Source organism: Vipera berus (genome assembly GCF_964194415.1).
Source record: "Vipera berus genome assembly, chromosome: 1".
Classification (NCBI taxonomy): domain Eukaryota; kingdom Metazoa; phylum Chordata; class Lepidosauria; order Squamata; family Viperidae; genus Vipera; species Vipera berus.
Genome location: NC_138202.1, coordinates 271,403,842 through 271,419,547, shown reverse-complemented (window position 1 = coordinate 271,419,547; position 15,706 = coordinate 271,403,842). Strand labels below are relative to the sequence as shown.

Here is a 15,706-nt window from a genome sequence, read left to right as displayed (position 1 = left end):
TTCAGGGCTATTTGTTTAATTTGTTTTAATTTTTATATATTAAGTGTTGTATATAGTGTTTTAATTGCCCTGTACACCGCCCCGAGTCCTTTGGGAGAGGGGCGGTATACAAATAATAATAATAATAATAATAATAATAATAATAATAATAATAATAATAATAATAATAATAATAATAATAATAATAATAATAATAATAATAATTTTTAATCTCCCACAATTTAGAGAAGTTATCTGAGACACTAAGCAAAATTCTGCCTGGTTAGCTTCTGCCTAAGAGACTATCCCTAAATTCCTGTCCCATGAGCTAGAAACTCATTATAAAAATCCCAGAAGGTGGCAGAGCAAACCACTCTGCAGGGCTGCCGAGAAAACTACTACAAGAGATACAAACGTCACATAAGAATTCCTCTCCAAAAGACTCCAACCCCCAAGATGCACTTCGAGTCTTTCTTTTGTACTGACGTTTTCAAATGAAAAAAGGAAACCGGCCCTTCCATTCGTTTAAACAGAAGGCGGGAACAACCCTTACTGGCCTCGTAGAATCTAAAGCCCGCCCCTTCCCAGCCGGCGAAAGTTACGAGCGCAGCAAGCGAAGGACGGCTAGAGAGGAAACATTGGCGCCGAGGCGACGTGCGGGTCGTAATGGCGGAAGCGGAAGTGGCGTCGGGCCGCCTTTTCCTTCAGGCAGGTTCCATTTTCCAAGGAGCGTTGGCGAGCGGCTTCCCGCTTCGGGGCGGCGTCCTAAGCTCTCGCGCATCATGACGGACCGTTACACGATTCACAGCCAGTTGGAGCACCTGCAGTCCAAATACATCGGGACCGGCCACGCCGATACCACCAAGTGGGAGTGGCTCGTGAACCAGCACCGGGACTCCTATTGCTCCTACATGGGCCATTTCGACCTGCTCAACTACTTCGCCATCGCCGAGAACGAAAGCAAGGCCCGCGTCCGCTTCAACCTCATGGAGAAGATGCTGCAGCCCTGCGGGCCGCCCGCCGACAAGCCCGACGAGTCTTAAGCTTTTGCAGCCCTGCAGCCCGCCCCGAACGAGGAAGGAAGGAAGGAGGGAGGGAGGGAGCGCCCTGGCCGACCCTGCGGAACTTCTCCCCCCCCCCCCTCTGAACCCTTGGACTCTGCACCGCCTCCTTCCAAGCCACCCGTGACTTGGGCTTGTGGACTTGCCCGGTTTAAGATTGATTCCGACGTGTTTCGTGCACCTACCTGGCGGGGAGGGCGTCTTCTGAACTTCCGCCCTCTGTAGCCTGCTCGGGACCTGGGACAGACGGAGGGGAGTGGAGCGAGGCCCGATGGTTTTCCTTTCTGGCTGCGGCGTCCTGCGCTCAGGACAGGCGGGCACGGGGTGGCTTGCTTTGAAGACTCGTAAATGGCGCCTTTTTGCTCCATTGGCGTGTTTGGGAGGCGTTTTCACAATTCGGTTTAATAAAAGATTATGCTTTTTTTAAAAAATAAATAAATGTGTGGGTAATCCCTTAAAACAGCAATGAGACCCTTGACAGATGGCATACTATTAATACAACTCTTAAAATCTGGCTCGGTTTTTACCTTGTGTCTTTGCAGCCCTTGAGCAATCTCTGGTAAAAATGATTGGGTGTGTAATTGGCGTTTGTATCATGATTTCTGTACAAAGGATGACCTATGCTTGGTCATAGGTGGACCTATGCTTGGTCAGGGTTTGTATTTGTTATCCGGTGTGTTGATCAATAACTAATGTAAAACAATTCTGCGTAAGGTATTTTGTGATCCTAATTGGGTGACGCTGCCCCAGATAGAACCAGTACAAAATTTGGGGGTCTGTATTCTGGGCTCCTGCTCAATAAGAACGTAGGTAGCTGTGGACAGGAGGGCCTTTGAACAGATCTATTAGTTGTGCAGATTATTTCCTTTCTGATGAACAGGCCATACACAGTCATTCCTCCCTTAGTCACTTTCCGTTTGGACTATTGTAATATGTTTTCCAAGAGCCAGGTTAGTGTAGTTGTTAAAGCAAAAGGCTAGAAACTGGGGGACTCTGAGTTCTAGTCTTGTTTTAAGCTTAAAGGTAGCAGGGTGACTTTGGGCCAGTCAATCCCAGATCTTGGAAGAAAGCAACGGAAAACTACTTTGGACAAATCTTGCAAAAGAAATTGCAGCAACCAGTCTCTGCAGTCACCAGAAGTTAAGACTGATTAAAAGGCAGCATTAAAAAGTGCAACACACGGGCTACCCTTGAAGATTATCCTTGAAGATTAGTCTGAAGCTAACATCCAAAATGCAAAAAGGGTGCTTCTTGCTTACACAAAATGCTGCTCTGTTAACTTCACTGGCTTGCAAGTGGCCTTCTGGTTGCAGTTCATAATGTTACTTATAAAGCTCTTAACAAATCAGTTCCTAGTTATCTACAGCAGAGTTCCCCAACCTTTCTGGCTTGGCCCGGAAGGAAAGAGAGAAGCAGGGAAATGTGCGCACGTGCAGCCCATGTGTGCATGTGCAAATGGGCATGCATATGGCACTAGCGCACATGCACAAGCAGGATGCATGGCCACAGTGGCACCCATGCACAGTGCTGGCACCTGCATGACACTGGTGGCAGTGCTAGTGCCTCTGCGCGTGTGCAAATGGGGCCACACACTTGTGCGGCAGCACTACCACGAGTGGAGGGGTGCTCGCCAGCTGTTTTTGCGGCCCAGTGGCCAATAGGCCACGACCTGGTACAGGTCTGCAGACCATAGGTTGGGGACCCCTGATCTACAGGGATGTTTTTCTATTGTTACTGCCTAAATAAGATCTGAAAGTGTTGGCAACTTTCTGTTCTTAGCTATAAAACACACACCTTATGATACTCAGAAAACATTTCTTGGTAGCTGTCCTGTCCTGTGGAACAACATGACGATTGAGTTTTTTGTGGCCCAGCTCTTGAGGCTTTCATAAAAATCTGGCTCTTGTCATACCTGCAGGATGATGGACTGGTCTCAATATATTTGCAGTGTTAAGTTTTCCAATAAACCCCTATGTACAGGTTTTTTTTAAAATTCCATTTATATCCCGCCCTTCTCCGAAGACTCAGGGCGGCTTACAAGCTTAGCAGTAGCCTTCATTCTGTGTATATGCCTGCTTATTAGGGCTTTCACACAAACCCCAAGCGGCATTATTACAAAGTCAGCTTAATTGCCCCCCAACAATCTGGGTCCTCATTTTACCTACCTCGGAAGGATGGAAGGCTGAGTCAACCTTGAGCCTGGTGGGATGCGAACCTGCACTAATTGCAGGCAGCTGGTGTTACTTAAGGAGGCATTAGCCCACTGCTCCACCAAGGTGGTGATACTTTTGATACTTTGTTGTTTTTAGTTATTTACTGGACGTTTTAGTCCTATTGTGTAAAGTCTCTGGAGTCACTTTTTGATTAAGGCAGCATAGAAGTTGACCAAAGGAAAAAAAAGAGGCCCTAGAACTGGAAACACCCTTATTACATAAGATTATTACCTGTAAAAATTGGAAATGACCATGCTAGTTTTATTATCACATACTTCATCCAGGTTTTAAGAGAGATGGGTGGCTGAATGTATTAGTAAACTGGTTTGCTGAGTTCTTCTGGGTGCTGTAAAAAGTAAAGGCTACTATTCAGATGTCTGGAGGGCAAGTTCTTATCTTCTTCCATGAGTTGGAACCCTAAGAGCAGGCAAGCATTAATTTAGGTAGTCCGAAATAAAGCAGATGATAACACAACAATCTGGTTTACTGGCCAATTTGAGAGAGTGCAGTCTGATCTTTGCAATGGTTTCACAGATGTGTTACTGAACAGATTTGTTCTAGTGTTTGTGTTAGATTGCATCTTTCAAGGATACAAGGACAAGTAGCACAGGAGAAAAGGGAATATGAAAAAAAATTGGTTTAAGAGGCTGAGGGAAATAAGTATGTACAGGATGAAAGGAAATAATGTGCTATTGAAAGAAATCAACTCCAGTTGCAACTATTAAATTTACATCAACTGTAATTTATATCAGTCACTACACCAACTACAGAGTCTGTTTAGTGTAGTGCAGGGGTCTTCAAACTTGGCCCTTTTATGACTTGTGGACTTCAACTCCCAGAATTCCTCAGCCAGCGTGCCTCCACAGGGTTATTATTGCGGGGAAAATAGGAAGGACTTTCAGGCCTGTTTGCTTCCTTAGGTTATTTATAAAAAAAGGTGGGCTATAAAGATCAGCGATACTTAAAAATTCAGAAGAAGTATCAGAATTTTGGAACAATTTTACAATATTTTAACTAAAACCTTTGATAAAGCTATCGGTACCGTAGTTATTTTTAATGAAAGTGATCTGTGGCTTGGTATTTGGAGTAAATCCAATGTATATAAATGAGAACAAGTCATGCAAATGATATGTTTATGTAAACATAAAATGGAAATGAAGTAAAAATTTGAGAAATAAATAGTATGTCATAGATATGAAGCATACAGTAAATGCTACAGTTTTCCATTTCATAGCTATTTTTATGCAACAAAATTGTTGTTTCTGACTGTCAGAAGCCAAATGGGAAAGTCACAAATGGTGACCACCTGAGCCAGGTATGCCGCAAGTATCATAAATACATACTGGATACCAAGTGCCTGAATTTCGATTACATAAGCATGGAGATGCTATGACAGTTGTAAGTGCAAGGGCTAGTTGTAAATCACTTTTTTCAGCGGCAGTGTAACTTCAAGCAATCACTAAATGGTTCTAAATCGAGAACTACCTGTATTCTGCTTATCTAGGAAATGCCCTATGTTTTGACCAGGGCAGAATCATATGGCCTTAAATCCTCAAATCCGTGTGCTGGATTAGACTATAGCCTGTTAATCTACACAATATATCTTACCCAGATTCTGTTCCAGAAGAAATAGGGGATATTTTTTTGTGTATTGCTCCAGCTGAAATTTCAATACCATGTCCTTTAAAAACAACAATATCTTTGTAAAGAACTCTGAAAAATATATCCTGAGAATGATCAGCAAACTCAAGCAATTTAAAGCACTGTTGATTCAAATTACAGACCTGAAGCATTAATTTGCCCATTTTACATTAAATGCTGTGGAATTTAACTAGCTCAGTAGTTGCTAATTCTAAATCCACTTTTCGAACGTTACTCAAATAGAGGTATGATTCGTGCTGCTTGTATGATTTCACTTTAAAGTTAAGTTAGAGTAAGATTAATCAGTGAACAGATCTTGAGCATCAATTTTAGTTCACCCAAATTCATATAAGTTAATATGAATGTCAATGTAACCAGGAAAGCAAACAATGAGAACAGTTACGTCTCCAATTTATATTACATGCTTTTGTTAGATCTTCCTAAAATCACTCTCTCTCTTAAGCACCTTAATGAATAAAAATTATACAATCCATCTTGTTTTTAAAATAGTATAGAACAGCACAGCACAAAAACCCTGCAGAAAACTATACATTAGACTAGATCAGTGGCTCCCAACCTTTTCTATACCCTGCACCCCTAGAATGCTTCTGATATATTCTCGCACCCCTTACAAAAGTTCGAAATAACAGCAACGAATTATGTATATATACTATAATTTTGAGAACCCAAGTTTTTGCACCCCCTGCAATATCGTCTTGCACCCCCAGGAGGTGGAAACACCCCTGGTTGGGAACGCCTGGACTAGATTATATACTGTTCCATTGTATGCGGTGTGGGTTAGGACGCTGAGCTTGTCGATCAGAAGGTCGGCAGTTTGGCGGGTCGAATCCCGAGTGCCGCGTAACAGAGTGAGCGCCTGTTACTCATCCCAGCTTCTGCAAACCTAGCAGTTCGAAAGCACGTAAAAATGCAAGTAGAAAAATAGGGACCACTCCGGTGGGAAGGTAACAGCATTCCGTGCGCCTTTGGCGTCTAGTCATGCCGGCCACATGACCACAGAGACTTCCTCGGACAAGCGCTGGCTCTTTGGCTTTGAAACGGAGATGAGCACCGGCCCCTAGAGTCGGAAACGACTAGCACGCATGTGCGGGGGAACCTTTAGCTTTACCTAATTATAAATGACTGCAGTTGGCCTATCAGGAAGTAACTTGATTTTACAGTATAAGATTTATGTAAAATCTTAGAGTATTTTTTTAAAGGATTTCAGTTAAATTCTGTACTGGATATAAAATTCTACATATACAGCAAGGGTGCCTAACCTTGGCAACTTTAAGACCTGTGGACTTCAGGTTCCAGAATTCCCTAGCCAGCCATTCTAGGAGTTGAAGTCCACAAGTCTTAAAGTTGCCAAGGTTATAACTGTTTTACAGTATCTGCAAAGATGGAATTACTGGCAAAACAGTTCTGACGGGATGACTTTAAGTGTTCAGTATTTCTAAACATTATTTCAGATCTGTTGCCTTTTTACCTGTTACAGATTGGCCAGTATTTGTCCCTTGCAATCTGTTTTGAAGTAGTGTCCCCACAGCACTTGTTAAAGTTGGTTCTTTTTTGGAAACTCCTTGTTTTCCCTAGAAAACAGAGCATGCATATCTAAACAGAGTCACAACAGAGGTTCACAATTTAATATAGTTAATCATTTATATATACTGCTCAAAAAAATAAAGGGAACACAAGATAAGACATCCTACTATTAAATATAGTACATTGTATTGTTTAAGTGTTCCCTTTCTTTTTTTTGAGCAGTATATTTTTAAAAAATGTTCAAAGGAACAAGAAGATAAGAAGACATTGATATTGACTGAGCAATTTTTAAATATTCCCAGTAAACATCTCTTGGAAGGGAAATTCCTATCTAAATAATTTTCCTAATTCACTACTGTCTACCACATAACTCTTGATTCTCAGTTAACTGGGACTTTGTCATAACAAAAATCCATTGAATATTCTTTATAATTGTTGCTGAGCTAAACAGATTGCAAGCTTTTAAAACTCTTGCATCCCAACCCAATCAAAACCTAGACTACTTCAGGAGCAACTACTAGTTCTGTTTTTTGCTTGCTAAGTAGTAATAGAATATTACAGTCGAATCTAGGGCAATTTTCAGTTAACTCTATGAATGATAAATAGGCTAAAGGTTATAAAGGACAATTCTGTGAGGCTTGATAAACACAGTAATATTTGCAGAAAATCATCAAGCTCTTGCTTCCAATGAGAGCTTTAAAATCTGTTGTATTCTCATTTTTTATTTCAGCTCTACTCATAACCAAACTACCAGACAGAAAAGCAACAGCAATAACACTTATATACCGCTTCATAGTGCTTTACAGTCCTCTCTAAGCGGCTTACAGAGTCAGCATATTGCCCCCAACAATCTGGGTCCTCATCACCCTCAGAAGGATGGAAGGCTGAATCAACCTTGAGCTGTTCAGGATCAAACTCCTGGCAGTGGGTGGAGTCAGCTGGTAATACTGAGTTCTAACCACTGCACCCCAATGGCTCATTAATATAATAAACCACAGTTTATAGTATATTAATAAAAACTTAATACTTGTTTGCTGCTGAGTAAAGCCAATTCTTTTCACTTACAGGCTTTGGAAAAGTTAAAAAGTCAGTCTTTAGAAAGTAGGGTCCCAAACTTCTATAAAATGACAGAACCCAAATTTCTTTTTAAGATTTTTCTTTGATTTTTGCTTTGAGCTCAGCATCTAAAACCATGTACGTAATCCTCCTCTGGCCAGTAGAAGAATTGTCTTTCTCCCCCAAAAAACATTTACTTTGAATAAATTTGAGTATGGTTAGCTTTTTTAAAATTACGGCTTCTGAATATTTTATTCATATAACTGTTCCACCATCTTTTTCTAAGTTCCAGAAAAGGTGACCGTTAGGAATTCTAATTTAATATTCTAGTCTAAAGAATTCTTTTATGCAATAAATGAAGAACAATTCTAAAACAATTATCTTAAAGGAAAAGTGAAGAACCATTACTGGAAAAGAAAAAAAAAGGTGGTTTTCATCTGTCCCTTATTCCAAAGGATTACTTGTTATTTCCTGAACCTGAAGTGAAAGAGCCACAACAGTGACAGGAATATGGTCGAAATTCTGCCATGTATGATGATCCTTCAAAAAAGGGATGAGAGAAAAATGGCAGAAGCAAAGAACTTGTAAAAAGGTAAAGGTAAAGTTTCCCCCGCACATGCGTGCTAGTCGTTTCCGACTCTAGGGGCCGGTGCTCATCTCCATTTCAAAGTCGAAGAGCCAGCACTTGTCCGAGGACGTCTCCATGGTCATGTGGCCGGCATGACTAGATGCCAAAGGCGCACGGAATGCTGTTACCTTCCCACCGCAGTGGTCCCTATTTTTCTACTTGCATTTTTACGTGCTTTTGAACTGCTAGGTTGGCAGAAGCTGGGACGAGTAACAGGTGCTCACTCTATTACACGGCACTTGGGATTCGACCCGCCAAACTGCCAACCTTCTGATCAACAAGCTCAGGGTCCTAACCCACTGAGCCACCGCGTCCCTTAAAGAACTTGAATAGAGTCCAATTACTTACTGAAGCTGGTTTGCTTCCTTTCTGGCCTGGAGCAAAGGATTTTCTGGCTGCTTGTTCTTTGCAAAAGTTTATGTGCCTTTCTGCAGCAGTCTCATTAAACCGTCTCATACAGTAAGGACATTGAATATAATCTGAATACAACAAAGCACCATGGTTATCCTCGGAAGAGGAGTGTATGAATTGCAACTTTATAGGAATGGAGTAGATAAATGAATGACATTTCTATAGTTCTACTCTCAAGAATACTATAGAAAGCTGTTGTTCTTCAAGCCCTAGGCAAGAAGGGGGAAAAGTCCTGCTCACAATAAATATTTATTAATTGTCAGAATTATACCAGATTTTGACTCAGAAAGTTACCTATATTCAGAGCAGAACGGATTGCATCTACAAATAAAGTTGCTCATTTTAGACATATTCTCTTGAGTACATATATAACCTTTTCTTCTTTTTAAAATTTTGCTGGGAAACCGTAACTAAATGGAAGGATATTTAGTGTAAAGAGCTACGGAAACGACCTTGGAGAAAAACGAGAGAGATGGTTACCAAAACAAAAGCATACATTAAGTCCAGGAAACAGAAAGTGTGAAAAAGAAGTTCAGACAGGCTGAATTGTAATTCATTTTGGTGTGAGAGGGAGAGAAGGGCAAACACACACCAGCTTTCAAGATTTTAATTGTATAACTGTATCAATGAAACCAGTTTTCTGACCTGACCTCTCAAAGGTTGACAGCTGGTTACCTGATACATGCCAGAACGTTTTCTTCAAAAACCTTCCAAACTATTTTTAAAACTCTTTCAGATTTTTGGGATAGAAACACTAGTTGAAAATATGAGGGCAGCTACACATTCATCCAAAGAATCACCATCTGCAGCCATCATGTAGTAGAAAAAAAAATAGGCTGAGAAACTTTTAGAGACTACCGTATTACTGTCTACAACCCATTTATTTTATTTATTTATTTTAATTCCATTTATATCCCGCCCTTCTCCGAAGACTCAGGGCAGCTTACAAGCTTAGCAGTAGCCTTCATTCTATGTATATGCCTGCTTATTAGGGCTTTCATACACCCCCAAGCGGCATTATTACAAAGTCAGCTTAATTGCCCCCAACAATCTGGGTCCTCATTTTACCTACCTCGGAAGGATGGAAGGCTGAGTCAACCCATGACCCCACTTTTCTATTTTTAAGCCAAGATGAAGTTTCAGTACATCACCTGGGTTTATAGATGGAGGTGGTGGTGGTGGAAGAGGACGGCCTTCTTTCATGGCTTGAGTTGCAACTTTAGCTGCTCTGATGGCCGAAATAAAATCTTCATGCTGCTGCCTCCAATTTGATTTTTTCTCCCCTCCATTCTGGAAAGTAATAAGGTTTCCCTTCCATCAATCAGAGCATATATTAATCACAGGTGTTGTTTTGAAAAGCAACTTTAAGAGAGTTTTGAACAGATTATGAATAATAAAAATATTCCATTATGAGAGGCAGCTTGAGTAGTGGTTAAGCCATCTGGCTGGTAATGGGGATACTGGGGGTACGCGGTGGCTCAGTGGGTTAGGACGCTCAGCTTGTCAATCAGAAGGTCGGCAGTTTGGTGGGTCGAATCCCAAGTGCCGTGTAGCAGAGTGAGCGCCTGTTACTCGTCCCAGCTTCTGCCAACCTAGCAGTTTGAAAGCATGTAAAAAAAATACAAGTAGAAAAATAGGGACCACTACGGTGAGAAGGTAACAGCATTCCGTGCGCCTTTGGCGTCTAGTCATGCCGGCCACATGACCACAGAGACATCCTCGGACAAGCGCTGGCTCTTCGGCTTTGAAACAGAGATGAGCACCGGCCCCTAGAGTTGGAAACAACTAGCAGGCAGAACCTTTACCTTTACCTAGGCACAAAACCAGCTGGGTGACCCTGGGGCCATCACAACCTCTCAGCCCTAGGGAGCAGGCAGTGGCAAAGCACTTCTGAAAATGTTGCCAAGAAAACTGCAGGGATTAGTCCAAGCAGTCTCCAGGAGTCAATAGTGGCTTGAAGGTACAAAATATGTCTATTATTGTTATTAGGTGTTTTGGACAAAGACAATTTGCTTTGTTGTAGGAGAGCCAATACTGTAGTCATTGGATGGGAATGATTGTTTGGAAAAGGAGATTGCTTGGGAGGTCTGACAGAGTAGAACAAATGGAAGGGACATCACACCTTTTCTACAGGGACATAAATCAGCGTACCTAACACTCCATTTTTTTCCCTTCCACCACAAGCCTGAGCAATATACTGGGCTGAGGTGGAATGACTAACCCAAAGCCATTTATTTTCCATGACTGAGTACATGGATAAGGTGAGAAGCTAAATTCATTAGCCCAGGTAGAAGAACATGGTTGAATCCTTATAGCAGCTACATGAATGAGGCAAAAATGGTGGGCCCTTAACGTTTACATTTCTAGGCCAGGAAATGCAAATTTCACTCTTTGATAATAAGGGATGAGGCCCTAAAGCTATTCCTGTTAACAGCATTTATTTCAGATGAATGTTGGCAGGGCAGCAGAAGACAAAACATGTTCCTCCCATTCTATATCCGATAATGAAAGTTTAGAATTCCAGGCATTAGCTCAGAGATCTCCAACTTTTCCGGGCTCGGGGCCCAGAGGGAAGGAGAGCTGCTTTCAAATTGGTGTGTGCACATGCAAACGGCGCCACGTGCACTGGCGCAGCGCTAGCGGCCCCTTTTGTGCATGCAGAAATGGGCTGTGCACACCTGCCCAATGCTAGTGGCCCCATTCGTGCCCGCATGCATGCACAAACAGGGCCGTGGGTGCTAGCGCAAGGTGGGGGGGAGTGCACACGCATGCGTGCGCTCACCAGCCAGCTATTTCCACAGCCTGCTGGCCAAGACCCCAAGGCCCGGTAGTGGGCCGCGGCCCATGGGTTGGGGACGCCTGCATTAGCTATATGTTGGTGATCAAATAATAAATTTTTGGGGACCTTCCAAACCTCTATATTAGGACAACCCCAGTCTACATAAAGAATCCCGACATCCCCTTCTCCAACTCTATTGTTGCAAGCCATCTCAATGGCAAGACTTTGATACTCCTTAAAACATATTAATGAAAACCTGGGAATGGTGTTGAGAGGTCTACCTTTGTGAGTGGTTTCTTTTTCACTGTTGGGATGTCAGTTCCCTGTAGTCGTTGTTTCAAGGAATTGAATGGCTTGCGCTTCTTGTTGAAAAATTTTTTGCATATCGGATTGTGCCTTGCCTAAAGGAAAGGAAAATTCATATGGTCACGTTCCTGAACTAGTGCAGTCATATATTATTTTTGATTGTACTTCAAACTCTTTTCCCCCCCTCCCCCCCTGTGAAATGATGATCATTTGAATTTTAGTGTATTATGTATCTTGATGTTTAATTGGGAATAATATGCTTGTGTGTCACACATAATTACACTTTACTTCTATGTGTCCCAATTCATAACATGTGATCACTGTTTTTGTGCAGGCTAATTGGTCAATCTGTTTTGTGTGCAGTTTAACAGTTAGGAAGAATTGCGTATCACAGAGAAAAACTGAGCCAGTGGCTATTTTTAATCTGTATGTACCAGGTTTATATCCCACTTTGTTTATCACTTAATTACAGGTGCCATGCCTGGTTAGTGACTCCAAACATTCTGTTTAATTTTCTCTGCATTGGATACAGATGCTGGGAAGATTTATGACCTATGACTTAGACACCCCCCAATTTAAATATTAAGGGTTTGGATTTTCTCTTCTCTAATATGGAGTTACAGGTAGTCCTTGACGTACGCCCACAATTGTGACCAGAATTTATGTGGCTAAGCAAGGGGGTCATTAAGTGAGTTGTGCTGGATTTTATCAACATTTTTTTAGCCATGATTGTTAAGTGAATCACTACAGCTGTTAAGCGAATTATAGGATTTTGAATCTTGATTCTGAATCCATAAACATGAATTGCTAGAGTTGGGCTATATCACCATTTTCACATTTAGTATAGAATTATAAATTTTTATGAACAAATCTGTTTTACAAAGGCTTTTGTTAAATGCTTGAATAAATCAGTACAACAATTGTCATCAATCTTCCTGCTAAACATCCTCCTGTTTTTATTTCACTTGTTTCTGAGGAGATGTTCGTTGAGTGAATTTGATTAAAACAGGTACCGGTTCTTTTTCTTTTTATCACTTAAATAAATTCAGTACAAAATGCTCTGATTTTACCAGTGCTTCTGGTGCAAAATGCCTTCCACAGGTGTCACAAAGAAGCAAGTTTGGTGTGCCAACCTCTGTGTGGAACAGGAACAATGATTATTTATCTCTAAAGTATAAGCAGTTTTCAAATATCTCTGTAAATATAGTCTTAAACATCCTTCCTCCGGCTAAAGGAAACAGATTAATATGTAGTGCCCAGAACTTATTTTATCTGCTGTGAAGGAGTAATGGAATAACATACCCTAGCTGAGTTAGAAGAAAGTTCCAGTGTTCAATAAAACTTAATTCTAAATCAGTGCACACAGGATTGCTCATTCAGACTGAATATAATGACTTAATGCTATTATGAATTGCATTGCAAGAACAGTCCATTTTTAAAAGTCAAAGATGTCTTGAACCTTCTGCCTCCATTGAATTTCTTAGTGTTACTTTGAAGCAGAGGATTCAGAGTTTTAATGAAAATCCTCAGCAGTTTAAGATAAAAACCGACAAAATCGATGGCATCATCTTGTGTGGGCTATTTCGGGAATTTTCTTCCAATGTAGATTTCTTTGAACATAGATACCTTTAAAATAAAATATTGCAGCAAGCTATTTACATAGTTATTTTTATTGCTTTTAGGATTCTGAAGCAGTCTAACAAATGTTGCTTGAGATAGCTTGTTAGGAATGAGTCTACATGCCAAGTAGAGTAAATAATTCTTTACAATTACACTAAATATTCTGAAACACTCATTTAAATTATTTTTACCCCAAATTTTAATTCAAGGTACAATAATTTACAAAAATAATTAGTTTGTGGGACTTTTAGAAAACTGTTTAGGAATCCATCCATCCGAGTACGACAGAGCATACTAAAACATTGAAGAGTTTATTTGGCTTTTGGCTTAGACACTGGCTTATTCAAAAATTATCAGTTGACTTAGCCTCATTTGCAAATCTGGCTAATGTCAGTGCATTTATATTAGAGAATCATGGCTACACAGTCCTTGCAAGAGGGTTTTGTGTGAGTATCTATATCTATATCTTCTATCTATCTATCTATCTATCTATCTATCTATCTATCTATCTATCTATCTATCTATCTATCTATCTATCTATCTATCTATCTATCTATCTATCTTCTTTTCCCCTTAACTATGGTTAATCACCATAGTCCTGATCAAATACAGGAGTAAATTAAATACTCTTAATTATGCAGTCATACTTTGATTTTTTACATTCTTTACATTATGAATTTAAATTATTTGAGGGGTCCTGGTGCTCTCAGCTTGGCTTGTTTGCTTGCAGACATTTCATTACTCAAACTAGTATTTTCAGTACTAGTGGAGATTGGGATTTGTTCTCAATTCTGCAAGTAAACAACCAAGCTCAGAGAGCATCAAGGACCCCTCATTTCAACCCTGAGCTACAAACATTCTCCTTTATCCTTATTGCTTTGGTTCCCAAAAGCAAGAGTGTTACAAAAGGTTAGGCTTGACCCTCTCCTAAGGAACCGTCCAGGAAAATAAAAAAGACATGTCAACAATGGCTATCTAACTGACAGAACGATTTTTCAATGCAGTTACATCACTGTATGTGATTTATTATGAGATAGTAATTGAATAAAGGCTACAGATACATTTAAACACATCATGCAAAGATACCAATTTGAAATACTTTTAAATAAAAACACCGATAAATTGTTTCACTGCGAGTTACCCAACATTCAAAATAGCTATGTTGTTGGATACTTCATACCTGTGGCATACGCTTTGTTTTCAGAATCCAAACTCATTTCATAGCACAGTGATTTCGGGTTTTTTAATATTTTTTCAGGGATACAGATGTACCTGATAGCTTACTTTCCGTTGTCTAGTTCCCTTGCTTGCAAGATTCCAAGTGAAATGCCATTGGCTGACCAATGAAACAATTATGACACAGTTCATCATGTAATGATGCACAGTATTATGTATTTTTGCTGTCTTACTTATAAAGTAATAAATGTAGGATAGAAATTTCATAAATATCTAACCTTTAGCCAGTTTCAAAGCTCTTTTTTAAAAAAGACAGCTTTTTAAAGAGCAGTGCCAAAGTAAGGTAAAGGTAAAGGTTCCCCCGCACATGCGTGCTAGTCGTTTCCAACTCTAGGGGCCGGTGCTCATCTCCGTTTCAAAGCCAAAGAGCCAGTGCTTGTCCGAGGATGTCTCCGTGGTCATGTGGCCTGCATGACTAGATGCCAAAGGCACACGGAACGCTGTTACCTTCCCACCGTAGTGGTCCCTATTTTTCTACTTGCATTTTTACGTGCTTTTGAACTGCTAGGTTGGCAGAAGCTGGGATGAGTAACAGGCGCTCACTCTGTTACGCGGCACTCAGGATTCGACCCACCAAACTGCCAACCTTCTGATCGACAAGCTCAGCGTCCTAACCCACTGAGCCACCGCATCCCTAGTGCCAAAGTAGGTCGCATTAATATGAAATTTTACAATTACTGTAAAATCTTAAACTTAACCTCTGCCATCCAAGCACAGTAATTTTCCTTGAATCTCTCTCCTGTATACAGTAACCAGGAAATATAAAAATAAATTTATCATCATCATCATCTTCCTAGCGTTATTTCCACAGGTGCAGGGTCTGCTGCATGATCAAACATAGCATCCGGGTCCAACTGGGCAATTTTCATATCTGCATTTCTTGTGCCTTGCCATCTTTGCTTCGGCCTTCCACCAGGTGCTTGCCATCTGCGTTAAAGTGGAAGGTGATTCAGGCAAAGGTGTGGGTCCTGTTCGTAGGACATGGCCATGCCACTGTGTTTCTCCTGCCTTTTCTCAAGCGGTGCCCATTTGCTGTTGTACTGTGTCACTGCTGGCATGGTCAAGAAGAGAAACACCCAATGACCAACAAAGCATGTACATCTTTGTATGTACCTCCTCAGGGTGCCTCCGATCAAAGAATGTCGATTGGTGGCCCCCAGGGGGAGGGCGTTCTCTGTGGGCGCGCCAGACCTTTGGAACCGCTTGCCGGTTGAGCTCCGGATGGCCCCCG

General features: G+C 41.0%; 2 protein-coding genes across 2 annotated transcripts; one reads left to right on the top strand and one right to left on the bottom strand.

Annotated features, from left to right (window-relative positions):
• The first annotated feature begins 638 nt into the window (after positions 1–638).
• SF3B5 (splicing factor 3b subunit 5) lies at positions 639–1,554 on the top strand. The gene has a single exon (XM_081340799.1). The coding sequence runs from the start codon at positions 762–764 to the stop codon at positions 1,020–1,022; it is 261 nt and encodes an 86-aa protein (XP_081196925.1). The 5' UTR covers positions 639–761; the 3' UTR covers positions 1,023–1,554.
• Positions 1,555–3,326: 1,772 nt separating this feature from the next.
• ZC2HC1B (zinc finger C2HC-type containing 1B) lies at positions 3,327–14,456 on the bottom strand (the record flags this gene model as incomplete). Its single annotated transcript, XM_081346769.1, has 7 exons — positions 3,327–3,670; positions 6,384–6,486; positions 8,472–8,602; positions 9,686–9,824; positions 11,595–11,714; positions 12,690–12,754; positions 14,420–14,456. 7 exons carry the CDS (start codon positions 14,454–14,456, stop codon positions 3,567–3,569), a joined length of 699 nt encoding a protein of 232 aa, XP_081202895.1. The 3' UTR covers positions 3,327–3,566.
• Between the last annotated feature and the right edge of the window lie 1,250 nt (positions 14,457–15,706).